At 39.1% G+C, this 26,274-nt stretch overlaps 1 protein-coding gene across 1 annotated transcript in view; it reads left to right on the top strand.

Moving 5' to 3' along the window:
- Positions 1–19,854, top strand: part of CYB5B (cytochrome b5 type B) — a gene marked incomplete at both ends in the record, with an annotated part of 42,200 nt that extends 22,346 nt beyond the window's left edge. The window contains 4 exons of the mRNA XM_084256711.1: positions 540–668; positions 1,203–1,232; positions 16,301–16,329; positions 19,764–19,854. Of these exons, the coding sequence (XP_084112837.1) occupies positions 540–668; positions 1,203–1,232; positions 16,301–16,329; positions 19,764–19,854 (279 nt within the window). The remainder of the gene's footprint in view (positions 1–539; positions 669–1,202; positions 1,233–16,300; positions 16,330–19,763) is intronic.
- Positions 19,855–26,274: the final 6,420 nt, after the last annotated feature.

Here is a 26,274-nt window from a genome sequence, read left to right on the forward strand (position 1 = left end):
CAGGCGAGACAGGAGAGGTCTGCTGTGCCATGTGGGTCACCTCCCTGGACGGGAATCGAACTCGTGCTGCAGTAGCTGCAGATAGCTTCATAATTCTGACACTTAACCCCTTGTGCCACCAAAGAGAGGCCCCTCATTTGGGTTTCTGCAACTGTCTCAATTATGTTGGGGAAAGGAATCAACCCTTTCCAGTTGTTGTGTCTCTTTATCCTCCTTCAATCAGGAGCAGTTCTTTAGTCTTTGACATATATAACCTTGATATTTTTGGAGCTCTCAGGCCTGTTTTATAGAATACCTTTCAATTTGCAACTGCCCTAGGTGTCCTCACAGTTAACACCTGTGTGATGTCTTTTTTTGTCCAGAATGTCACAGAAGTTATGTTACATTCTTTACATGGGATCCAGTCAGGTGACATACATGTTAGTTGTGTTCTGTTAGTCCCAATAAAGGGGAAAAAAGAGAAAGAAGGAGGGGGAAATAACTTACTAGTTTGCTCTTAAGAGAGCCCTCTGTTCAGTAAATACCTCTTTTCCTTGTAGCATCCTGGTGGAGAAGAGGTTCTGCTGGAACAAGCTGGCGCAGATGCAAGCGAAAGTTTTGAAGATGTGGGCCACTCCTCTGATGCCAGAGAAATGCTCAAGCAGTACTATATTGGTGATGTGCATCCGGTAAGACTAACTGAACTAGGCGTGCTTATGGAGGGGAAACTACAAACAGCCACACGGCACAATGAGGGAATACATTTTTAAAATGGAAATTCATTCTGCCAAGACATCAGGCTATGTTTTCTCCAAAACCATCTAGCCTTATTATGCTAAGATATTGCTTCTTTTTATAAGGTAGCACATGTACCTCTGAAAGCAAGGGAACTCATTTTGGATTATTGCTTGCTTGATTTTTTGATTGACTGGTCTTTGTATTAGAATGAGTAATATTTCTATAGAAGAGAGTGGTTTGGTGGTTCTTGCAAATTCCTCGCTGAAGATGGTCAGGTAAATTTTTAAAACCATACTGTGGCAACAAAGGATCTTGTTAGACTCAGAAACTGGAATGGAGGTTGTGGGCATTACCCTTCCACACACCCTAACATCTGCCAGGGAGTTCATTACCACCAGAATGTAGTACTGTGTTTGGAGGTTTGGAAGGAGCACACAGAGTTCATTTGGGAAGGTCTTAAAATATTTGTTTTCCTCTTTTAACAGAATGACCTTAAACCTCAACATGGTAGCAAGGTAAGAAAGCATTTGTTTATTTTGTGAGTTTTGAGTGTTGTTTCTATTTTCTCAAATAGAGGTTCGGTTTTTTTTTTTCCCAATTAACAAGAGAAGTGTTTACTTCTTCCCCAAGCACAAATCCTATTTTTCAGGAATTTGGACTCAGTATCATCTCAGAAAAAAATAGCTGAGTTTTATTCATGTTTCTATTTGCCTTTTTTTTTTTAAATTGAAACCCTAAAGTCATACCCTTTGAAAGAAATTAGTTTATGGGTTCAGGTGTAGAAAAGCAGGTGATAATAATTCTGGAAAAAGAATTGGAAAGTTGATTTTCTCTTAAAAGTGTTAGAAGGAATTGTAGAGAGTGACATAATTGACTAGAATAGGCCTTTCTGTCCCTGCTTCCCAAATTCAATTCTTCTGTAACACTAGGCTAAAACAGACCCACATCCTACTCATTTACTCAGTGATACAGCAAAAACGTAAGATTGTGTTTGAAACCTTAATGTGCACTATGTTATGTACCAGGAAGAAAATATGAAAGCCTTTTGCTTTCTACAGAACGCATGGTTCACCTGCCTTACTCCCTCACAGTTTTCCTTGACTACTGTCCTTTCCAGAACTACTCCACTGCCCTGTAACTTACAGAGACAGCACTTTATTGCTATCTAGAACATCATGGAGGTGGTGCTGCCTCCCCTTTTCCTCCTTCTAGTTCCTTTCCTTTCCTCATTGAACCAAAATTGCTAAGCAGCTTTGACACAGTTGAAATTGGCCTAGACCCAACAATTCTTTTAACTCAAGAGATTGCTTGACAGTGTCTGCCATCTGTTGCTCTGCAATCCAGGGTGTTTGTGTGTATTAATTCTTCTGTCTTGCTACACTCTGCTACTCTGAAAAACTGAATTGTTTATGAAGGGGGATGAAATGGTTTTTAAAATGTTTTGTGAGCACTATGGGTTTGTGCTCACATATACTCCTTTAACTCATATACAGCGAGAGATTGTGATTTTTGTCCTAAACCACCACAATAAATAAAGTCACAAAATTTTTTAGTTTCTTAATGGACATAAAATTATGCTATTCACTGTGCAATAGTATCGTGTCTAAATTAAAATATACTTTATTGCTAAAAAATTCTGTCATCTGTCATTCGGTGAGTAGTCATTTTTTTGGTGGTGGAGAATCTTGCCTCAATGTTGATGGCTGCTGACTGATCAGGGTGGTGGTTGCTGAAGGTTGGGGTGGCTGTGGCCATTTCTTAAAATGAAACAATGCAGTTTGTGCTATTGATTGGTTCTTCCTTTCATAAAAGATCTGTGTAGCATGTAATGCTTTTTTTCTCTTTGTTTTTAAGATTTTTTTTTTTTTTTTTTAATACAAGAACTGGATGCAGTTAGAGGCGCGGGAGGGTGAGAGAATTCACCAGAAACAGAACGGGGAGTAGAACAGGCAGATGGACCAAGGACACTGCTGAGGGGAGCAGCAGGCAAGACAGGAGAGGTCTGCTCGCCATATGGGTTTCTCCCTGGTCGGCCGGGAATCGAACCTGCATGCAGAGGCTGCGGACAGCTTCACAGTGCAGCGCTCAATCCACTGTGCCACTGGGGAGGCCCCTTCTTTCTCATTTTTTTTAAATAAGGTATCTTTTATCTTTCCTAGGATCAGGCCTACTCTGTGAGGTCAAACAGAAACCAGGACTTTGCAAAGCAATTTGAAGTTTCTTTTTATTTTTTTTTAAAAGATTTATTTATGCATAGAGGCCAGAGGTGTGGGGGTGAGAGTACTTACCAGAAACAGAGTAGGGAGCAGAGCAGACAGACTGACTGAAATACACTGCTGAGAGGAGTAGCGGGTGAGTCAGGAGACGTGTGCTGCGCCATGTGGGTAGCTCCCTGGTGAGGGATCAAATTCATGCTGCAGTGGCTGTGGGTAGCTTCATAGGTTGTGTCTTAATCCCTTGCACCACCAGGGAGACCCCCTTTTTTTTCCTTTTTCTTACACTATTGTTAAATTTTGGACAGTATTTGATTTCTCCCCTCAGGTATAGTCCCCATAGTTCTTCCATCACCATAGCACCTGTGACCCATCACCATAGTCCCTTGTGCCCCTCTTGTTTCCCCGCCCCTGATCTCAGCCACAGATCTATGGTCAACTTACAAGTTTTCTTTTTTCCTGATCCTTTTTTCAGTTTCTCTATATTCCACATATACGTGAAACCATCTGATACTTATCATTTTCCTTCTGACTTACTTCACTTATTCCAGCTCCATTCGTGTTGCTGAAAACGGCATGAGTTTATGTAATGTTGTTTGATATCATTTTACCCACAGTAGAACTTCTTTCAAAATTGAAGTCAAATCTTCTCAATGATTTGACTTTGAGACTGCTTCTTTATCATTTAAGTGCATGCAGTATTCTAAATCCTCTTTTGTCATTTCCGTGATGTTCACATAATACTATGTGAAGAAACCATTTTCTTTGCTTATCCATAAGAAACAGCTCCTCATCCATTTAAGTTTTAAAAGATTGAACTCATGATAATTCAATCTTCAAGTTCCACTTCTAATTTTAATTCTCTTACTACTACCACATCTGCAATTACTTCCATCATTGAAGTCTTTTTTTCTTTTTAAAGATTTATTTATTTATGCATACAAGAGCTGGGGTACAGGCCAGAGGTGGTGGGGAGGGTGAGAGGATTCACCAGACAGAGTGGGGAACAGAACAGGCAGATTGACCCAAGTATACTGCTGAGGGGAGCAGCGGCTGAGTCAGGAGAGGTCTGCTGCGCCATGTGGGTTGCTCCCTGGCTGGCCGGGAATCAAACTCGTGCTGCAGTGGCTGCGGATTGCTTCATAGGTTGCATCTTAACCCTTGCGCCACCAGGGAGGCCCCATCACAGAAGTCTTAAACCTTCATAGTTATCCAGGAGGGTTGGAATCCACTTTTTCCAAACTCCTGTTAATGTTGATATTTGATTCTCCTTTCCATGGACCACACATGTTCTTAATGGCATCTAGAATGGTGAGTCTTTTGCAGAGGGTTCTCAGTAGACTTTGCCCAGATCCATCAGAGGAATCACTATGATTTATGAAGTGTATTTCTTAAATAATAACGACTTGAAATTGCTCCTTTATCCTTGGGCTGCAAAGTGGATTTTGTGTTAATAGGCATGAAAATATTAATCTCTTCCATTTCCATCAGAGCTCTTGGGTGCATTGTCAATAAGCAATAACAGTTTAAGAGTTTGTTTGGTGGTTCTAGCAGGGGAGCACAGCTACTAGAATACCCTTGGCCAAAGAGTAGAGCTACTTGGATACCCTTGGCTGAAGAATGGTCTGTCTGTATTCGGGGAACACTGTCCTCTTCAACCCGTGGCTTCGGAAGGGACACACATGGAGAGGTGAAGGAGGAAGGAAACATTCCCTTAGCCAGCCACATCAGCCATATCAACCCTGGTTATCAGTGAGGTGACACAAGTCCCAGCAAGATAGCCTCACATCCAACAGCAGCAATGTTTTAAAAGGACTCTATTTCTGGGGCCTCCCTGGTGGCACAGCGGGTTGAGTGCCACGCTTTGAAGCTGTCTGCAGCCTCTGCAGTGCGGGTTCGATCCCAGCCAGCCGGTGAAAATACCACTTGGCGCGGCAGACCTCTCCTGTTTCGCCCACTGCTCCCCTCAGCAGTGTATTTTGGTCAGTCTGCCTGTTCTGCTCCCTACTCTGTCTCTGGTGAATCCTCTCACCCTCCCACATCTCTGGCCTGTACCCCAGCTCTTGTATAAAAATAAACAATTTAAAAAAAAGACTCTTAAAAAAAAAAAAAGACTATTTCTTAGCAGTAGGTCTCAACTGTGTTGTGTCCTTAAAATATTTTGTAAATCAACTTGCAAACAGATATGCTGTCATTCAGGCTTTGTTGTTCCATTAATAGAGCATTGACATGTAGATTTAGCCTTTGGTCTTTCACAACAGTAAATGAGTACTGGCTTCAACTTAAAGTCACCTGGTCTTATTAGCCCCTATCAAGAGAGTCAGCCTGTCCTTGGAAACTTTGGAGCCAGACACTGAAGACACTGACTTTTCTCTAACTGTGAAAGTCTGCGATGACGCCATCCAGTACAGGGCTGTTTCATCTCTATCAAAAATGTGTTGTTCATTATAGCCACCTTCATTTCATCAGTCATCTTAACTGGATATTCTTGGTAACTTTCTGCAGCTTCTACATCAGCTCTTGCTGCTTCCTTTTGCACTATTATCGTAGGGTACAGCTTGTTTTCTTAAACCTCGTGAACCAGCCTTAGCTAGCTTCAGACTTGTCTTTTGCTGCTTCCTCACTTTTCTCAGCTTTCATGGAATTGAAGAAGTTATGGCCTTCCTCTGCATTAGGCTTGACTTTAAGGGAAAGTTGTGATGGTTTAATAATCTTTCCAGACCACCAAAACATTCTCCGTATAAGCAGTTTTGCTGCCTTATCATTTGTGTGTTCACTAGTGTAGCACTTTTAATTTCCTTCTAGAACTTTTCCTTTGCATTCACAACTTGGTTGAGTGTTTTGTGCAGGAGACCTAACTTTCAGCTACCTTGGCTTTTGATATGCTTTCCTCACTTAGCTTTATCATTTCTAGCTTTTTAAAGTTAGAAACATGTGACTTTTCCTTCCTCTTGATCCAGAGGCCACTGTAGGGTTATTAATTGGCCTGACTTCAATATCATGTCTCAGGGAACAGGGAAATACAAAGAAAGAGCTAGAGGAGGGCGGGGATAATCAGTCAGTGGAACAGTCACAACAAACACATTTATTTAAGCTCACCGTATTATATGGGTGTGGTTCATAGTGTCCCAGAACAATTACAATAGTAAAAGGTCACTGACCATAGATCGCAATAACAGATATAATAATGATTAAGTTTGAAATATTTTAAGAACTACCAAAATGTGACTCAGATGCACAGTAAGCACTTGCAGTTAGTAAAATGGCACCTATCTATGCAGGCTTGCCAAGGTATGTGGGACACACAATAAAACAAGGTATCCATCCATGTAGTATCCATTCTTTAATTCTTACTATATAACTAAGGTAACATTTGAACTAAGCATGCCCTTGTTTAGCATATTGATCTTGTCTGGAAAACATTGCACTCAGGTCAACATTTGATTCAAGGGATATTCCTATTTGTACAAGGGATACACCTTGTGTCTAGGGGCCATAGTCCAGTTCTGCACAGCAACTGTGAGAGAGCCCTTTTTCTATATTAAAGCATTAGAATAAAAGTTTTGGTATTACAATTCTAGAAGCCTACAGTTGCTATAGGATTCTGTCATGGCTAGAAGTCTCATTGCTGTTTTTCTTCCTTGGTTGCACAGTCAGTAGTTAGGACCATTCCTGAGACTGGACAGTGGTGTTTTCCTAATTCTGTTACTTATGCAACCTATCTTGGAACCTTTTGGCATGTTTTCTGAAATGTGCGTTTCCTGGACTTTCAGTAATACTGATTGATAATCTCTAGAGGGGAAAAGTTGGGAATTTGCATTTAAAGTAACCCTAGTAGCCAAGCAGCAGACTTTTTGCTGTATGATATGCCTGTCATTTGAAAACTTAGGGGACTTGAATTCTCTTCTGTGGAAAGCATTTATCTTTCTTTCTGCCTTCTGTATGGCAAAAAAATTTGATTAGAGATGTCTTAACTAAACTAAAGCTGTTGTATGTTGGGCATTTTGTAAGAAATACCAAAAAAAAAAAAAAAAAAGAATAGATACCCTTTCAGGCCACCAAATGTCATAGTAATCTAGAAGTGACCACATGCAGCTTTGTCCATGCCTTGGTTAAGCAGTAATTAAAGGCTGTTTTCCTCATATCCATTGTTCCCAAAGGACAGTCTCTGTTTAGTAGAGAGTTTGCCTACTGAGTGTTTTCAGTCAAATGGCTGTACTTTGAGCAGATCAGGCAAGGAAAGCCTTTTGGAAAATTTTCAATGGCCCCTACGTAGGTTGTCATAGAAGTGGGTCCAACCTGATTTCAGTTCCAGGAAGAAATTCTTGACCTCGGATTTCTCTCTCTCTCTCTCTCTCTCTCTCTCTCTCTCTCTCTCTCTCTCTCTCTCTCTCTCTCTCTCTCTCTCTCTCTCTCTCTCTCTCTCTCTCTCTCGTTTCCTTTCTTTCTTTTTTTTTTTTTTTGTTTAAAGATTTATTTATTTATTTATTTATTTATTTATTTATTTATTTATTTATTTATACAAGCACTGGGTACAGTCAGAAGTGCGGGAGGATGAGAGAAATCACCAGAGCCAGAGCAGGGAACAGAACAGGCAGAGTGATGAGATACACTGCTGAGGGGAGCAGCAGGGGGCAGGAGAGGCCTACTTGTCATGTGGGAAGCTCGCTGGGGGCTCGGGATTGAACCAGCGTTGCAGAGGCTGCGGGCAGCCCCGCAGCCCAGCACTCAACCTCTGCGCCACCAGGGGAGGCCCGGATTTATTTCTTACGGAGGTTTAAAATGGGCATGTCTGTGTCTAGGATGTAGGTCTCTTAATTTTTCTGTCACTGGTTTAAACATTCACCATGAAGAAACAGATATGAAGTTCATTTTATTAATTACTTTCTGTTCTTTCGGTTAATGGTTTCTGAACCTCTGAAAAAGTGATTTTTAGGCCTTTTTTTTTAAATGAATGTTTTCTGCCTTATAGGTCAGAGTTTTTCTTTTCCATCTTCCTTTATTTTTCTACTTCTTCATGCACATCTCCATATCTTTTCCCTGCCTGGAACCTAACCACCTACCCACCCCACCTCATCCCCAACCTCCCAACGAAAAACCAGAACATTGCTATTCCAGAGTATAAATCAGCAACCATTTCCCAGTTTTTTCCAAACTACCTTTCAGATCACTTTTGCTACGACACAGGTGAATAATTGATAGTCACCTTTGTTTTTTGGTAATACTTGACCTTGAAATAATACCAAAACTTAAAAGCTTAGAAACTACAGCTCTGACAAGAGATGTTTTTCCTTACCAGCTTCTACCAAAGATAATTAACTATAGAGTTAGAATCCTTTTTGTCTCTGTGACTCTCTTTCTCACTGGATTAGTCCCCATGCTGAGAGCCATTAATCTTTTATTCATATTTGACTTAACTTTTTTTGGTCTGCTTTTGTTTATGGAAACTTACCTAAGAAACAGACTTAGTGTTTTCTGTGCCAGTTTGCCTTCTTGCGTACTGTACTGCCAGTAACCTAGAAACATTTGTGGCTTGTGAAGTCTCTCTTTTGATTTTGCATTTTATCACTCGGTCTGCCATCAGTTCAGGAGATAAGGTACATACAGATGGTTACCTGGCAGAAAAAGTGGACACATTGCATTCATTCACTCAATGGATATTTATTGAAATGATAATTCAGTTGCTTCACTATTCAAATCTTGTCACAATAATAGTCCCAATTACTTTACCATTTTCTCATTTAAAATTTTAGAATAGGTAGTGTACAGTGTTCATGATTAGAAATTCAAATAGTACAAATAAGTGTACTTCAAAAAATGGCTTCCTTATGTCCCCAGCTCTTAGCCTCCCACCTCCTCTTCCCTGGAGTGAGCCAGCCACCACTTTATTGTTTATTGTTTCCAAAGATTCTCTGCATGTAAGAATAAATATGCATCTTTCCTCTGCTTTATAAAGGGAAGGAGGGTAGGAAGAGTGGACAGATGGATGATGGACAGAGTGACCATTCCTCCCTTTTCAAAAAAACTCACATTGTTCTGCACCTTGTTTCTTTTAAATTTTATCTTAGTGATTATTCCTTATCAATTCATAAATGCCTTCCTCATTCTTTCAAGTAGCTATTTAGTAGTCAGTAGACAAAGTTTGAACGAGATGGCCTTTGGGGGCCTCCCGGGTGGCGCAAGGGGTTAAGACACAGCAATATGAAGCTACCCAAAGCCACTGCAGCGTGAGTTCGATCCCCGGCTGGGAAGGTGACCCACATGGCCCAGCAGACCTCTCCTGACTCGCCCACTGCTTCCCTCAACAGTGTATTTTAGTCAGTCTGTCTGTTCTGTTCCCCACTCTGTCTCTGGTGAATCCTCTCACACACACACACACACACCCCACACCTCTGGCCTGTACCCCAGTTCTTGTATAGATAAATAAATAAATCTTAAAAAAAAAAAAAAAAAGAATGAGCTAGCCTTTGCTATAATAGGAGTTGATTTTTTTTTTTTTTTCAAACAAATAAGATTGTGGGCCTCCCCGCTGGTGGCGCAGGCGGTTGAGCACAGCTCTGTGAAGCTGTCTGCAGCCTCTGTAGCGCTGTTTCGATCCTGGCTGGTGGGCGAGGGTCCCACATGGTGCGGCAGATGTCTCCTGTCTTGCCCACTGCTCCCCTCAACAGTGTATTTCGTCATTCTGCCTGTTCTGTTCCCTACTCTGTCTCTGGTGAATCCTCTCACCCTCCCACACAACTGGCCTATATCCCAGTTCTTGTATAAATAAATAAATAAATCTTAAAAAAAAAAAAAAAAAAACAGCCTAATAGGATTGTTCCATAAAGGTTTAGCATATTTTTAAAACTTTGTTTTTTAAGACATTTAACTTTAGGGCCTCCCCGGTGGCGCAGCGGTTGGGCACTGGGTTGCGAGGCTGCCCGCAGCCTCTGCAGCACCTGTTAGATCCCCGGCTGCTCCCCAGCCACCGGAGGAGGGTCCCACATGGCGTGCAGATCTCTCCTGCTGCCTGCTGTTCCCCTCAGCAGTGTACTTCGGTCTTTCTGCCTGCTCTGCTCCCCGCTCTGGCTCTGGTGAATTCTCTCACCCTCCCGTGCTTCTGACTGTACCCATTGCTTGTATGTATGTACAAATCAATCAATCAATCAATCTTAAAAAAAAAGATTTAACTTTAAAATCCAGTAAAATCCAAGTGTGTTAGAAGTAATCTGTAAATCTGTAAGTTGCATTTAAAGATTGGTGTAATTTTTCCTCCCTGATGCTACTGTTTTATACATTTAGTTTTCAATTATATATGCATACTGTATTATACATATATAACATTCATTTCACCTACTCCTTTATAGGAGAGATTAAAAAGAATGTAATTATGTTGCTAGTTCCATTATACTTAAAATTTCCTTTTAGGAAGTATTTTTAAAAATTGTTCAGTATTCCTATTATACTTACAACCTAATTTATTAGTGTTTGGAATGAGGCCACAGATGACCTTTAAAATGATTAGTGATTGCTACTTACCAAAGAATTTTATCTGATTGTTCCCTGCTTTTGTCTAATATATGTATTTTGTAACATAATCTTTTGAAATAAAGCATAGAATGTAATGGCAAAAATCACTCTTGAAAGACATAATACCTTTTGTTACGGGATCTCAAGGATTAATGCTTTTTCCTCTTAAAGGTCTATTTAAAAATGATGTGTAATTTTGCAAAACAATGTGTCATAAGTACAAGGCAACATCCTTTTCAAATCAGCCCTTCATTGTTATACAAGTTTTTTACTTTTTTTATTTTAAAGATTTATTTATTTATGCATACAAGAGCTGGGTACAGGCCAGAGGTGTGGCGGGTGAGAGGATTCACCAGAAACAGAGAGGGGAGCAGTGGTAGAGTCAGGAGAGGTCTGCTGCGCCATGTGGGTTGCTCCCTGGCAGACCGGGGGATCCAACTCATGCTGCAGAGACTGCGGACAGCTTCATAGGTTGTGTCTCAACCCCTTGCACCACCAGGGAGGCCCAAGTTTTTTACTTTTTAGGTCCCTGAAGGAATCATTTTGTTGTGAATTTTTTTTCTTGGTGATGTCTTACATAATTCAGCACAATGGATTCTTGAGAGAGTCATATAGAAATTTGTTTTAAAGGATGTTTTCTTCTTTTAATTTTGCTCTTATCTGCAGGGAAATGTTTTTTGCATGACTGGGCTCTAGAGACATATGCTTTACGAGACAGTAATTACTGAACTGTATCTTCATCCAGAAAGTTAATTTAGTACATTGGAGCTTCTTAAGGACACTATCCTCCAGATCCATACCACACAGCCGTAGTTAACACTGCAAAATATTGAAATCATGTTTTTTAAATACTCAAACTTTAGGTTGTGAGGGGAACCTAGTACTAAAAATCATGTAACCATAGCACATGCCATATATATATATTTTTTTTTTTTTCATATTCATTTTTTACAGGGAGGGGGCATTCTTTCTACTGGTATTTGAAGTCAAAAGCTACCAAGTTGTTTTTTTTTTTCTTTTTTTTGTAAAGATTTATTTATTTATGCATACAAGAGCTGAGGTACAGGCCAGAGATTTGGGAGTGAGAGGATTCACCAGAGACAGTGGAGAACAGAACAGGAAGATTGACTGGAGAACAGAACAGGCAGATTGACTGAAGTTCACCGCTAAAGGGAGCAGCGGGGGAGACAGGAGAGGTCTGCTGTGCCATGTGGGTTGCTCCTTGGCCAGCTGGGGATCAAACTTGTGCTGCAGAGGCTGTGGATACCTTCACAGTGTGGTGCTTAACCCCTTGCGCTACCAGGGAGGCCCAAAAGTTACCAAGTTTTCATAAGTAACGGCCACATACATACCAAAGTATTCTAAATAAAAAGCTGAAAAAACTACCAAACCACCAGAAACTCATTAAATTTGCTGAAGACTTCCTGTGGCTTAAAATCCACTTCCAATGTAAAATCTGCTTCTTTCAACTTAAATACTTGGAATCCTCTTGGAATAGCAAACATCAAATTTAGGAATTAAAGCATAAGCCTCGGGCCTCCCCGGTGGCGCAGCGGTTGAGCGCTGGGTTGCGAAGCTGCCCGCGGCCTCTGCGACGCCGGTTCGATCACCGGCTGCTCCCCGGCCACCGGAGGAGGGTCCCACATGGCGCGCAGACTTCTCCTGCCGCCCGCTGCTCCGAGGTGAGCAGGGCGGGGCCCGGGGCGCGCGGCCGCTGGACCCGACCCCGCTCCGTCCCTCCTCCCGTGCAAGACTTCGAGGTTCCAAACCCGTGTTGGAGCTTTTGTTCATGGAACTTGCACCGCCAGCCGCGCTCGCTCGGTTAAAGCTGGTTACAGCTCCCCGGGTGCAAACGACGCCGTGGAAGGGAGCGGGGCGCTCGCCGAGGGTCTCTCGCCGAGGTCTCGGGGGCCGCCCCTGCTGCTAGAAACTCGGGGACCGAAGCCGGGGTCGGGTGTGTGCGGCGCGCGGAAGGAAAGCCAGCGCGGGGGCTCTCGCGGGGCGGGTGGGTGGAGGTCATGGGCCCTCCTTAGGCATTACTTCTCCCATGTTTCTCATAAATAGGGTTTATATGAAACACCTCCTCCTCCTCCCCATCCCACCACACAGATCACTCATGTTTTCCAATTATGTTTCTTTGTCATCTTTTAAACATATCAAAGTGAGTTGGTGCTTACAGTACAGTGCCTATTCAGGTGATCTGGAAGAACTTTCCTTTATATGCCTGGTGTAAGATAGGAAAATGGGCAGTGGCGGTGCTCTTTCAGTCTTCCTAGACATGGAGAATGGTATTTCCTGCCAGACTTTTAGAAGGCTACTCTTAGACCTTTTGCTAAAATGCTTGTAGCTCAAAATATTTTGTTGAATTAATTAAGTATAACTTTAGAATTCAGGTTCATCTCATCTACACCTTTAACTTTTACAAGTCAGGAAGCTGATATTGCATTGAGTTTGACTAGATATAACTTTAGTTATGAGCAGCTTTACAAAAATACTAAATCTATATTTTTATATATATATTTACTTATTTTATGGGGAATTAAAAATTGAGTGACCTTTTTAAAGTTTAAAAACCAATTTATTTGAATAATTTGATCTAAAATTAGAATAAACTTAAAGTAATTTTGCTGTTTGAAGGTATGTTCCAAACTCCTTGGAGAGTAAAGAAACATGCATTTAATTACTTGGTAAGACTTTTGCTGGAGAAACTCTGGATTTGATCTCCTCTCTTGTAGCTAAAATCATGTAGTATTGCAATTACTTACTTTCCATGTCACAGACTAAGAGTAGTCACTGTTCTCCAGACCAAAAATCATGTATGTAGATTAAAATGTGAGCAAGAATATAATCATCCAGATATGCTTGGACACCCAAAGGGATAAATTAGAATCAGTCATATAGAGTAAGTATTTCATTTAAGCATTCATTATGCTTTAACACAGAAGTTTGGAGTAAGAATTGGGCAACTATACATAGAACTGAAGGGGGGAGGGGAGGTGAAGAAGGGTATTATGTTAATAGAACCTTCTTTTTCATTTTATAAAATTAAAAGTAAATCCTTTGGCTTCTTTCCAAACTTCACTGAGGTACTTCCCTACTGAGACAGTGCCTTAAACAACTTTTTCATTATAGTTGATTAAAAGTGGAGTCAGTGTAGTTCAGCATTTACTTGACTGTTAGTATCCTAGAGAAATGATATATTTCTTTCTCTTCTCTTTCCTCCAGTGTTGGGCAAGTTGGTCTTCTTGCTTCCAATGATGGATTACTGTTAATCCAGAGGTTAAGGTGCCTAGTTTAAAGAAAAAAAATGTATTTTTATTACATATTGACTGTTAGAAACTATTACAATTTCACTGTATTAGTGTCTTGATTCTCTGTCGTCTCTCTCTTCTTTCAGTTGCTTCTACATTATGGAAGACTCACTTTAGTTAGCACACATCCAGGCCTTTTGGTTATCAAAGAGGCTAGCAAGCTCTAATATCTAGGGAATCTATTTCTGTGAACTATCTGGCTTTTTAATGTAATCACAGATTAAACATCATAATACATATATTATTACTCCATTATGCTCTCATATAGAGGGTCCAAATTTTCCCAGGGTTGATTTTTGGTTTTTGTTTTAATTAACTATACAGGCCTCCCCAATGGCGCAAAGGTTAAAGTCCCAGCGCTATCAAACTATTGTCAGCCACTGCAGCATGAGTTCAATTCCTGACCAGGGAGTTAACCCACATATGGCACAACAGACCTCTCCTGTCTCACCCCCTGCTCCCCTCAGCAGTGTATTTCAGTATATCCACCTGCTCTCCTCTCTGGTGCATCCTCTCACCCCCACACCTCTGGCATACACCCCAGTTCTTGAATGCATAAATAAATAAAAATAAATCTTTTTTAAAAACTATACATCTTGGGCCTCCCCAGTGGCGCAGCAGTTGAGCGCTGGGTTGCGAAGCTGCCCGCAGCCTCCGTGGCACAGGTTCGATCCCCAGCTGCTCCCCTGCCACCGGAGGAGGGTCCCACATGGCGTGCAGACCTCTCCTGCCGCCCGCTGCTCCCCTCAGCAATGTACTTTGGTCCTTCTGCCTGCTCTACTCCCCACTCTGGCTCTGGTGAATTCTCTCACCCTCCCGCGCTTCTGACTGTACCCAGTGCATGTATAAACAAAACAAACAAACAAATAAATAAATAAATAAAACATGCCTCTTAAAAAAAAAAAAACTATACATCTTTTTGCTCTGTAAGGCATTGGCATATATATATGGATGGGTAAAGTGTGAAAGACCGTATGTATTTTCTTGATGGAATTTAGTTATTTCTTGGATACTATAGTGGAATACTTTACAAAGCAACATTATAAATGAGGCTGATCTACACACTACCATTACTACCACAGTTCCTTCCCAGTCTGTAAAATATATTTTAGATTTAGATTAAATATAAATTAAATATTTAGATTAAATTACAGACTGGGAAGGAATAGTGGTAGTGATGGTAATGTGTAGATCAGCCTCATTTATAATGTTGCTTTGTAAAGCATTTTATATTTATATTTTAAATATAAAGTATATTTATATTTAAATATAAAATATATTTTATATTTCTCAAAGATTGGCCTGTAACACTTTTTAATTAGCCCAATTCATACTATTCTGGCAGAAATGTCCCAGATAACAGTAATAATAAGGTCTTCAAGAAGTTTAGTAGATATTAATACAGTCTGTCTATAACCTTTTATTAGAAGTTTTACTTGCCTATAGGCTAATTTCTTTCAGATTTGGGGCATGTATTCATTTGCATGATAGAATTTTGGTTAAATGAAATTAGAACTCATTTTATGGTCTGCTCTAAAGTATCTAGGCCAGTATGTAGGGTTTCTGGAAATTCTTGGATATTACTGAAAATCGTGATTAAACTGTTAATATTCTGTGCTCACAGCCTGGCATACTTCTACATATTGGCAAAGATGGTATTTTAGACAGCAATAACCTGTGCTAATGGGTCTATTGTCCTCTGGCAGTAAGTTAGCAATTTTTTTGTTCTATATAGCTAATTTATGGAATAAATAGCTTCATTTGATATTTTCTTAAATTGGATAAACTGTTTTATTAAGGTATAATTCACATACCATCGAATTCACCTACACAAGACTTTTAAGTCAAGGGTTTTTACTGTATACAGAGCTGTGCAACCATAGTTACCATTAATTTTGCTCTTCCCCCCAGCTCTTGGAAATCACTCACCTAACTTTCTGCCTCTATAGGTTTACCCATTCTGACTGTTTCATAAATGGATATATATGTAGTCTTTTGTATCTCACTGCTTTTACTTAGCTTAATGTTTTCAAGGTTCATCTATGTTGTGGCATATATCAGTATTTCATTACTTTCTATAACCAGAATTTTTATTTTCTTGATTGTTTTCCACAAAGCAGTCACCTGTGCTATTTTAGAGCATATCACAGTTTATCTGTATGTTATGAATTTTAATTTTTTACTCCTTTTTAGAAAATATAATCTGAGCTACTGCCAGTGGCAAGCCCACTTGAACCAGTCATATCATTGTGACTGCAAATCAGTTCATTTCAGTATTGTTTATATCAGTAACATTTTTTATACATGTGAGAAAAGTTTAGGTCATTTCTCTGTGCTTTCATTAGCGGCTTTTCACTGGGGAAAATTAGTATATGGCCAGAAATAGAATTCCCAGTCCATCCACTGCATATAGATTTGCAAACTTCAAAATGCATGGAAGATGAAGTTTTGTTACTAGCTACAGAGTTCTCATAGACATTCAAGATTTTTATATTCTATGTTAATCTTCTTTCTTTTTGTTTGTTATTTTTGGATATGCGTCTTCTTCAGGATCCTTCGAAAAGTAATGAATGCAAAAGGTTGGTATCCCCCTATTGGACTTCCTTAATATGCAACTTATTGTCTGTCAAGTTTCTCCTATATATATATACATGTATAGCATAACTTAAGTGTACATTTTACAACTGTTTTTGTGTGTGTGGCCAAAATTATTGCAAATTTAGTAGATCCTTAGCATTAGCAGATTTTATTTTTCAATAATTTTGAATGGTTGCCAAAAGTCATATCTTGAGTAATTTTAATAAACTTTTGTGACATGTATTGTAATCATACTCAGAGGCAGGTATTCATAAATTAGTAACTACTAGTAAGTCAAGTCCTTAGACTCTATTATAATTCAACCCAGTTTGCTGCTTCCACTTAAAACTTGATCTCATTTAATCCTCACAACCATTCTTTAAAGTAGATGCTATTATTACATCTTTTTTTTTTTTTAAGATTGATTGATTTATGCATACAAGAGCTGGGGTGCAGGCCAGAGATGGGGGTGTGTGAGAGGATTCAGCAGAGACTGAGTGGGGAGCAGAATAGGCAGATGTACTAAAATACACTACTGAGGGGAGTAGCAATCGAGAGAGGAGAGGTCTGCTGTGCCATGTGGGTCACCTCCCTGGCCAGGCATTGAATTTATGCTGCAGATAGCTTTATAGTACTGCGTCTTAACCCCTTGCACCACCAGGGAGGCCTCTATTATTACATCTTTACAGAAGAGAAAAATATGTATTAGTCATTTTAGGAATTTGTGTTTTCTCAAAGGTTTACTTGTGATATATATATCCCTTGCAGTAATATTATTAATATAGTAGCATTAGCTTTAAAAGTTATACATTGCTATTCTTTAAATGTTTCTACTTGAGAACTGTGGAATCCTTGAATAAGAGTTCATGGTGAAGGTTCACAGTTGTTTTGGTGGTGGTAATTTTTTTTTTTTAACGATTTATTCATTTATTTATACAAGCGCTGGGTACAGTCAGAAGCGCGGGAGGGTGAGAGAATTCACCAGAGCCAGAGCAGGGAGCAGAGCAGGCAGAAGGACCGAAGCACACTGCTGAGGGGAGCAGCGGGTGGCAGGAGAGGTCTGCGCGCCATGTGGGACCCTCCTCCAGTGGCCGGGGAGAGCCCGGGATCGAACCGGCGCTGCAGAGGCTGCGGGCAGCTTCGCAGCCCAGCGCTCAACCGCTGTGCCACTGGGGAGGCCCTGGTGGTGGTAATTTTATGGGGACAACACCAGAAGGAAGAAATCAAACATTGTACAAAATTGAACAACAGGGCCTCCCTGGTGTCACAGGGGTTAAAGTCTCAGCACTATTAAGCTGTTACCAGCCGCTGCAGTGTGAGTTTGATTCACAGCCAGGGAGCTGACCCACATGGCATAGCAGACCTCTCCTGTCTGAGACCTCTCCTGTCTGGCCCGCTACTCCCCTCAACAGTGTATTTCAGTAGATCCGCCTGTTCTCTTCCCCACTCTGTCTCTGGTGAATCCTTTCACATACACCTCTCCACTCCCCACACCTCTGGCCTACACCCCAGTTCTTATATGTATAAATAAATAAAAATGAAAAAAAAGGTGCAGACTTAAAGTAAACTGTTAGCAAATTCAGCTTACTTAATATTAAGGACTTATGCACAGCCAGATGATCCATAAAGAAACTGAAAATGTAAGCCACAAACTTGTAACATTTATGCTACATGTAAAACTGATTCAGAATTATACATAATGCATAAAGAATTCTTGCAAATCAATTTTTAAAAGAATAACTTAGTAAATGAAAAAGATTTTCAGCACCTTACCGAGGAGGAAACAAAAATATAAGCATATTAGTAAAAGTGTTATTTTGTTTTCAACAGAGATGCAAATTGAAATCATAGGGTATATTTTACACCTACCAGTGGCAAAAATTATAAATTCTAAATATAGGAAGAATTGTTTAAGAATAGATCACTAAAATTCTCTCCTTGGGGAATATAAATGGATGCAGTCACTTTGGAAAGCAATTTGGCATTATCTCATAAATTTAACAGAATGAATAACCTGACCCATTTCTAGGGATATTCTCAAGAGAAATGTGTGCACAATTATACTAGGAAACAATACAAGAATAGGCATAGCTTTATAATTCAAGATGTTCACGTATGGAAAGCAACCATATTAATAAAGTGAATTAATTCATTTTGGTGTAGTCATACAGTGGAATACTACAACACAATAAAAATAAATGAATCACAACTTGCATGCAATAACCTGAATGAGTCTCTGAGAAGAGAGTTCTGTCTTTAGGCCAGGAAGTTATGTTGAATCTAAATTTCCTTTGGTGCAGTATAAATGCATTTCCTCTGGCTCTGTCCTCGGGGGCAGGTTAAGTATTATGAAAGATTATATGAGGATCAATGGTCAACCATTCTCAGCCTTTTGTACTGAAGAATTTCTCTTACTCAGTGTTTTCTCAAGGATTCTGCCTTTAACTTCTTTGTCTTCTGTGGTTGCTCTCCAAGATAACCGAGTTCATTACTCTTAGGGGGAGATTACTTCAAAGTTCCCATGTGTCATATTGCTGTTTACATGCCAACTTGCTTGTTTTTTTAAACAAACCTACCTGGCTAATATTCTAAACTTGTCCATAGCAGTTTTCTTCCATACATAAATGTACAAAAAATGTTAGGCATGTTTAGGCAAAGAGAATAATTTTTATTCTTGAATCCCTTGGCTTTAAAACCTTTTAATGTCTTAAGATGAAGGGCAGCCAGGTCATTTGGATCACTGAAGAATTATACCTTAAATCTAGCAGTGCTAATAAGCTCTATTAAAGAAGAATTACTGTTTTAAGGAGAGTGATGACTGTCCTGAAACTCCTAAGGAAAGTCTTTCCAAGCCAACTACTATTTACTTCATTAACACTATCGATGTGTTCTCTGTATTTGTGTGTCCTCATTAGTGTCCAAACTTAACTCAAGATAAAGAAAATGGTTTTGGAATCATACTGATTTACTTAGCTTTGTAATTCCACATACAAGACCTCTATTTCCTATGTATAAAATGAGAATAATAATAGCAGTACCTATTTCATAGGGTTGTTGTGAGGATTAAATTTTTGAAATGCATGTTGTGTTAACTGTGTTTTCTCTTTAAAAATGTAATGTGTTATATGTGAAAAATAAAGTACAAAGAAGAAAAATAAAACTACCCACAATCCAGAAATAATCCATATTATATGTAAAAAGTGTATGAATGTGTGTGTGTGATACCATACTATGTTTTTAATTTTAAAAAAATTGTTTAATATTGCCATTCCAATTGAGATAATTTTTTTAGACTACAATATGATAAAAACAGTTAAATTTCACAAAGCAAATCAAAACCTTTTGTCCATAAAAATATTAAAATGTGACTGTTGCAGGATGGCAAATGTTTGGTATAAACTGTTCATGACTTTATTGCTTTTTCCCCCACTTCTAGTTGCTGGTCATACTGGATTTTCCCCATCATAGGCGCTGTTCTCTTAGGTTTCCTGTACCGTTATTACACGTCGGAAAGCAAATCCTCCTGAGGAGACCATGTTGAAGTCTGGAAAGCTTATCCATTTGGGAGTGAAAACTAGAGACTTGTTTGGAGGCTGGAATGGTGCCCTCTTTTAGAATCCTACCAATTGTATTTTTCCCCCTGGGAGCCCAAATGGTTGTCCAGACACCCACCTCAGATCAGGGGCGATGTCCTTCATCTTGGAGCCTTACTCCCAAAGTACCTGCTCATTCTTCGTGTTTCTTGCCAGCTTCCCCTCTCTCCTCTGCTTTCCTCAGTACCTTCACATTTTTGAACTTTCTTTTACAGTTGCAATCCGTATGTCCTAGTGCATTGCTCTTGGGTAAAAAAGCGTTCCAATCTTTGAGTGCGCATTAGACATTCTTAACAGGGCAGCCCATTCTGGTTTTGAAGCTTATCCAATTTTTCTTTTAAACAAAAATAAAATTCTGACTTAATTATTTTTCATAAAGGATTTTATTCATGAAGTTGCTCACCTATAACTTAAGACACAGGTGCCAAATGATCATCTTCCTTGTTTCTATTTGTTAAGACTGCCAAAGGGCATCTCTCCTGCCTCCCCAGCTAAAGTAGCAGGTAGCTTTTGCCTCCCCCTAAGACTAGGCTGTTTTATTCCCAAGTTTGTGCTGGACAAAGCTATATTTCTTTATTTCTTGGGAAAAGGGAGAGATGATGAATTGGGGTGACAGAGTGAATTCACAGTCATCTTTCCTTTGAAAAATATGACTTTAGAAAAGCACCAAAGACTCTAGCCTTCTCTTTCACACCAGTTTCTAGTCATCTTTTCCTCCCCCCACCCCGCCACCATCTTTTATTGGTAAAATAATAAGTTTATAATTATTTCTGTAGAGCTTTGCCAGACCATTTTGCTGCCTTTCTGTTTATTGATTAGGAAAATTTTTATTCCCCTTTTTACAAAAGAGGATCTAAATTGATCCGAGATACAGTTTTTTATCTTGTTTGCCCCTGTAAAGCAACTCCATAGTAAAATGGCGTTTGAAAATGCAAGATTGTAACAGGACCATTTTCCATTTCACTTCTATTTCATCTGGCTCCAATTTGTGGTTTTGTTTTGTTTTTCCATTGAGAATAAAAAACTGGTAGTTTTTTTTTTTTTTCCTTGAATGAGTGTTTCATTGAGGAATAGGTTATTATTTAGAACTATGTTGCTGTTTCTTGGTTCATGAATTTCCCTGGCATATTTTGACTTTTTCTGTGGAAACTCCTGTGGAGACAGCACACAGACCATTTACTGCGAGCAGCTGTTTCTGGTGTTTTTTCTCCCCATCCTTTGAGGATGACAGGTCTGCCTTTGACCATTGTCATGTAGTGGGAATAGCTTGGTTAAAGAAGGACCACAGGTACACTGTTTAGTATCTTCTCCTGCTTCTAGCTGGCAGAGACTTGACAAGACAAGAAACTACCCAGCATAGAAGTATCTGCCCATGCAAACTATTTAAGAAAAAGTTCAACCCAGGTCTTGTATCCTGTAACTTAGCCATTGAATGAATTCAGAATTCATCAAAATAATATTAACCTTATACTTGCACACTTGGATATGACATCATGGAGTAATTTTAAGAGAATTTTAGTCTTTTATATATCAGAGATATGGGCTAAACAGACTTCTTTTTAGAAAATGTATGCATTATAAAATGCCACTTAAAGACAAGTTATTGAAAAAAAATCTTTGGTTATTATGTGCCATGAGCTTGGTGAGTGGTGTGACTGTTGATGCTCCTCCATTTGAAGGCAAGGAAGGATTGCCTTGAGTAAGAATTGGTATGTAATTTCTATAATATTTAAGTTGTGTGATTATGTGAGGAAATAAAGAACAAAGAAGCATTGAGGGGCTGGAAAAGGAACATTCAAGCCAAAACTAAGCCAGAAGATAATTTGGATCAATTAGAAGTATGTTGGCAGTCTCCAGTATTGAATGAAAATCATCTGGCTTTAAGAAACATTAAAGAATGATGGTCTTAAGTAAAATCGGTGTTTTTGATATTTTTAGAGTAAACACCAATGCAAAGGTATGTTTTTCTATTTTGCATTGGTTGTCTTTTCCTGTTTATATCTTGACTTGTTCTTACTCAGCCAGAGGGAAAGATTTTCAGACTTTGTCTCTACCACCCATGAGATACTTCTAGTAGCCAGGGCTTCTTTTGAACTACCGCTAATGTGATGTCACTTTATATTATTAAAAACCACTTTTGGGTCTATTCACAGTAATTCTGTTGCCCACATAAACAGGCAGGTGAAAAGGTAGAGCTTGTGTGAGAGTTTGTGGAGGTTTTTCTGAACAGTAAATTAATACAGTGTATTAGCCAAATCCACCAGAAAGGACTCACAACAGTCTCTACATTGGTAGGTCAGAAAATCTCTCTGGAGAGCAAGTGGAGTCAGTCCCTGTTGCCTGACCGTGGCCCCTAGAGCTGGTCTCTGGGGCATTTACTTGTTTATTCCTGAAGAAGACTAGCAGCTGCTGCTGCACTTCATATTGTATACATAATGTCTAGCAATCGCAGGAGGAGGTGAGGGAAAATTTATGCCAACCACATAGGGGTGGTAAATGCTGGGTCTCCAAAACTTCTTGGCACCTGTCTCTTTAAGAAGTGCTTATGGTTTGCAAATGATTTCTACATTTCTAAAGACTAGAAAGTAGTGGGGACAAAGTTTATATTGTATTTAGTTCTTAAGGGACTGCTTAAACAGAAACAAAAGTCAAGTGGAACCTATAATTTAGCCTGTAAAGTTCTTTTAGCAGTTGTCATAAATGCATCTGTTGTGAAATAAGAGCATTGTTGAGTTTATACACATTCAGTTGCGTTGTGGAGCAATGAAAAATGCTTTCAGGTCAGGTATATCATTACTTATGTTATCTCATGCTTAAAATCTCAAGTGATAGCTATCTGATTAAATTCCATTTTAGGAGATTGAAATGCAGAATATTAATGTTCATTGCTTCCTTTCCCAGGAGAAATGGATTCAGACATGTTTCAACAAGAAATTGATTTTTTTTAAAAACCATCTCATCCCATTGCCAAATATCACAAAAGTAGTGGGGAGTTTAGTCACATTTGGCTGTTGTGCTCTTAAAGAGCCCAGTTTGGAATTTGTGGGGGTGACCTCAGAGGGAGTTTCCAAGAAGCAGAGAGGTACTTGTCAAGTGACCCACCCTCCTCCAGTATCTCACTTGTGAGCTTTAGTGCTGCCCTTTGCCTGTACCTATATTTTGCACTTGCTGTTTGGACAGAACATTATTTAACTTCCTTTCTTCTTACTTCATTCTCCACTGTGGACAAGTGATATTAACATTCCTTTTGTGTATTCAATAATGGCATTTGTTTACCTATTTTATTTCAGCATATTTTGAACAAAGATCTTTGTCTCTTTCTGCTGGAATGTGCACACAGTGAATGTTTGTTAGAACTACACACAATAAAGATACTGTTTTCCTTTTCTTGCCCTGACTACAGTTATTTTAAAAAAAAAGTTGTGTGTGTGTGTGTGTGTTTTTGTTTTTTTTTTAAAGTAGAAGTGTTGGCTTTGTAATCCTCAGGTGTTTCTGAAGAAAAGAAGTTGGGACGCGTGAAAGGCCCATGTGTCAGTGCTGACACTGTGCTTAGTGTAACTTGCTGGGAGTTCTGCAGTTCCTCAGGATTCTGGCTGTAGCCTTTTGCTTAAAGTGAGTTGCTTGTTGAAAATCATAAGATGCAAAAATCAAGACTATGGCTGTATTCAGGGGTATGAATTGGGAACCAGGTAGATGGAGTGGGAGTTCTGCTTTTATTGAAACTATGGTGGAAAAACCAGTAAAAAGTAATATTTTATCTGCGATGCCATTCTTCAAATGGTTGTTTTTCTTGGAAATAGCTAAACTGTTGGGGAAAATTAATCACTGAAATTGAAGGTCTGGTGACTGTGTTAATAAAACAAGGGAAATAAACCACTTTTATAATTACCTTTAAAACATACTGATAGCCTTCTAACATTTCTAATGAGACATCCTTCATTAGGGCTTGGTCATTTCACTATCACGTGGGTTGCGGATTACTAACAGGAAAGGATTGTCTCATTCCTACTACTAGCATTTGAATGTAATTTTAATCTTGAATCCTAATAATTCAGACATATCACTGAACTCTTCCTGATGCTGAGTGCTTGACAGGAGCTTCACAAATACTGGTTGAGTCGTGAAAACCTGAGTTAGGAGATTCCAATTTTGTAAATCTAAGGTAAGAAATAACCACACCATCTGCTCAATTGTTAGTAATTGAAGGTAACAATGATGACCTAAAACTAATTCATTTAATAGATAGCTATAACTGAATTTCAAAGACTGTTTAACTTAATCATGCATACCAGCATCTTAAAAGGTTATTTTTTTTAATGAAGCATTCAGGAGAGACTAGAGTTGTTTTCAAATGAAATAGGAAGATAAAAATATTATACTGTGTCATTTTATGTTACACCATGTGCCATGCAGAACCTTTGATAGTTTATAGACATCTCCCTTACATTGTAGATGAGGATATACAAATTTTACCAGTGGTTCAGAGAGGCTCATTTGGCTTGCCTGAGGTCCTACAGGTAAAAGAAGAGCTAGAACGTAAGCCTAAATCTAGCCCTAAAACACTCAATTTCCATTGTTGGTGGTTTCCATACCAAAATAAATATGTCCGGTATATTTATTACTGATTTGTATGTATAGATGTTTCTGTGTATCATCAATAAAGTGGAATCAGTAATAAACACCGTCATTAGTAGATACTGAAAATAGCTACTATCTTGAGGTTGATGAAGTATTTGTTAAAGAGAATCATTATTTCATTAGCAACAACTCACTTAAAATAACCCTTCTCTTATAATACAGTTTCTTGAAGCAAGTATATGAGGATTTAGACATGAACTATGTTACTGGAAACAACTTTGGATGAAAGATAGCCTGTAAAGGATAGAGTGGAGGAAAATTGATTTCCTTAAGTAGCACTGGTGAGAAGTTCTTGAATAACTGCCCTGATTCTGACTTCTTGTAGGCTTCTACATAAAGTTTAACCTGCAACCATATATATGTTGTTTTTTATTAATGAGAAGTTAATTGCTAATAGGTTGACTTGAATTTTCCAGAACCTGTCTGTATAAGTCATGAAGATCTGATAAGTGGAAATCTGCTTTCTGCCATATAGCATAAGATTTAGGAACACTCATTTCCAGCTTTCAAAATTGTCTTATTGTGGAAAGATGGCTCAAGTTCATTGGAGAAGGCACAATGTAATGCAAATGCAAGTGCTGTTTGTTGCAAGTGTGACAAATGGCATCTTTTGACCCATCATCAGTGCCAGTCTTAAGGCGGTTTCCTATTGTTTGTTCCTGGTCCCAACATTCGTGACTGGAACATGCTAACATTAGAACCACATGGGCCTTGAAAGAAAAAGAAAAAAACTGAGGTGCTCAAATTTCATTTTTCCTTGAAGAAGTTTATTTTGGGGATCTTTTTTTCTAGTTACCTCATCTAAGTTTTTCAGAAATGGAGATGGCATTACCTTAGAACGATGGGATGATGTCCCCCAAAAAACATTTGCCCAACTTTGCTTTAATTACCCAAGAAGTCAAAAATATGTTCCAAATAATCTATGTCCTAGTAAACATTGGCAGGAATAAAGATTAGTTTCTAATCTGGACCAACCATGTAAACTAGTGCAGTTCTGTTTGAACATCTTTGTTTAAGATGTTCAAATATTAACCTTTGTTTACATCTAAATTCTACCTCTGAACCTTTCATGGATGGGACAATAAATTTACCTTTTCTCTTAATCTACTACGCACATAATCCTGATTACTATGGCAACTTATCTATCCTTAGAATGACTGCTTTTGATATGTCCTTGAAAGGTTCTGCCTCTCCAGGTATACCTAAGCACCCCTGAGCAGAAAATTTTTATTCTGTGCCAAGTCTAGATATCTATTTTTTTTTTAAGATTTATTTATTTATGCATACAAGAACTGGGGTACAGGCCAGAGGTATGGGGGGTGAGAGGATTCACCAGAGACAGAGTGGGGAACAGAACAGGCAGATCTACTGAAATACACTGCTGAGGGGAGCAGCAGGCGAGTCAGGAGAGGTCTGCTGCGCTCCATGTGGGTATCTCCCTGACCAGGGATTGAAATGCTGCAGTGGCTGCGGATAGCTTCATAGGATGCATCTTAAACCCTTGCGCCACCAGGGAGGCCCAGTCTAGGTATCTTTAGAAAAAAGAAATACCCCTCATTTTAAGAAAGCACATATTTATTGTCATAGAATAAGATATAGAAACCTATTTAAGCTGATGTAGGTAAAAGGGGAATTATTTGTTATGTATCCGATGGAACTTAAGGGTAGAAAGCAAAGCTAGTACTCATGAGCTACTAGGACTAGGAATCAGAAGAT

This window comes from Talpa europaea, assembly GCF_964194135.1.
Source record: "Talpa europaea genome assembly, chromosome: 16".
Lineage (NCBI taxonomy): Eukaryota > Metazoa > Chordata > Mammalia > Eulipotyphla > Talpidae > Talpa > Talpa europaea.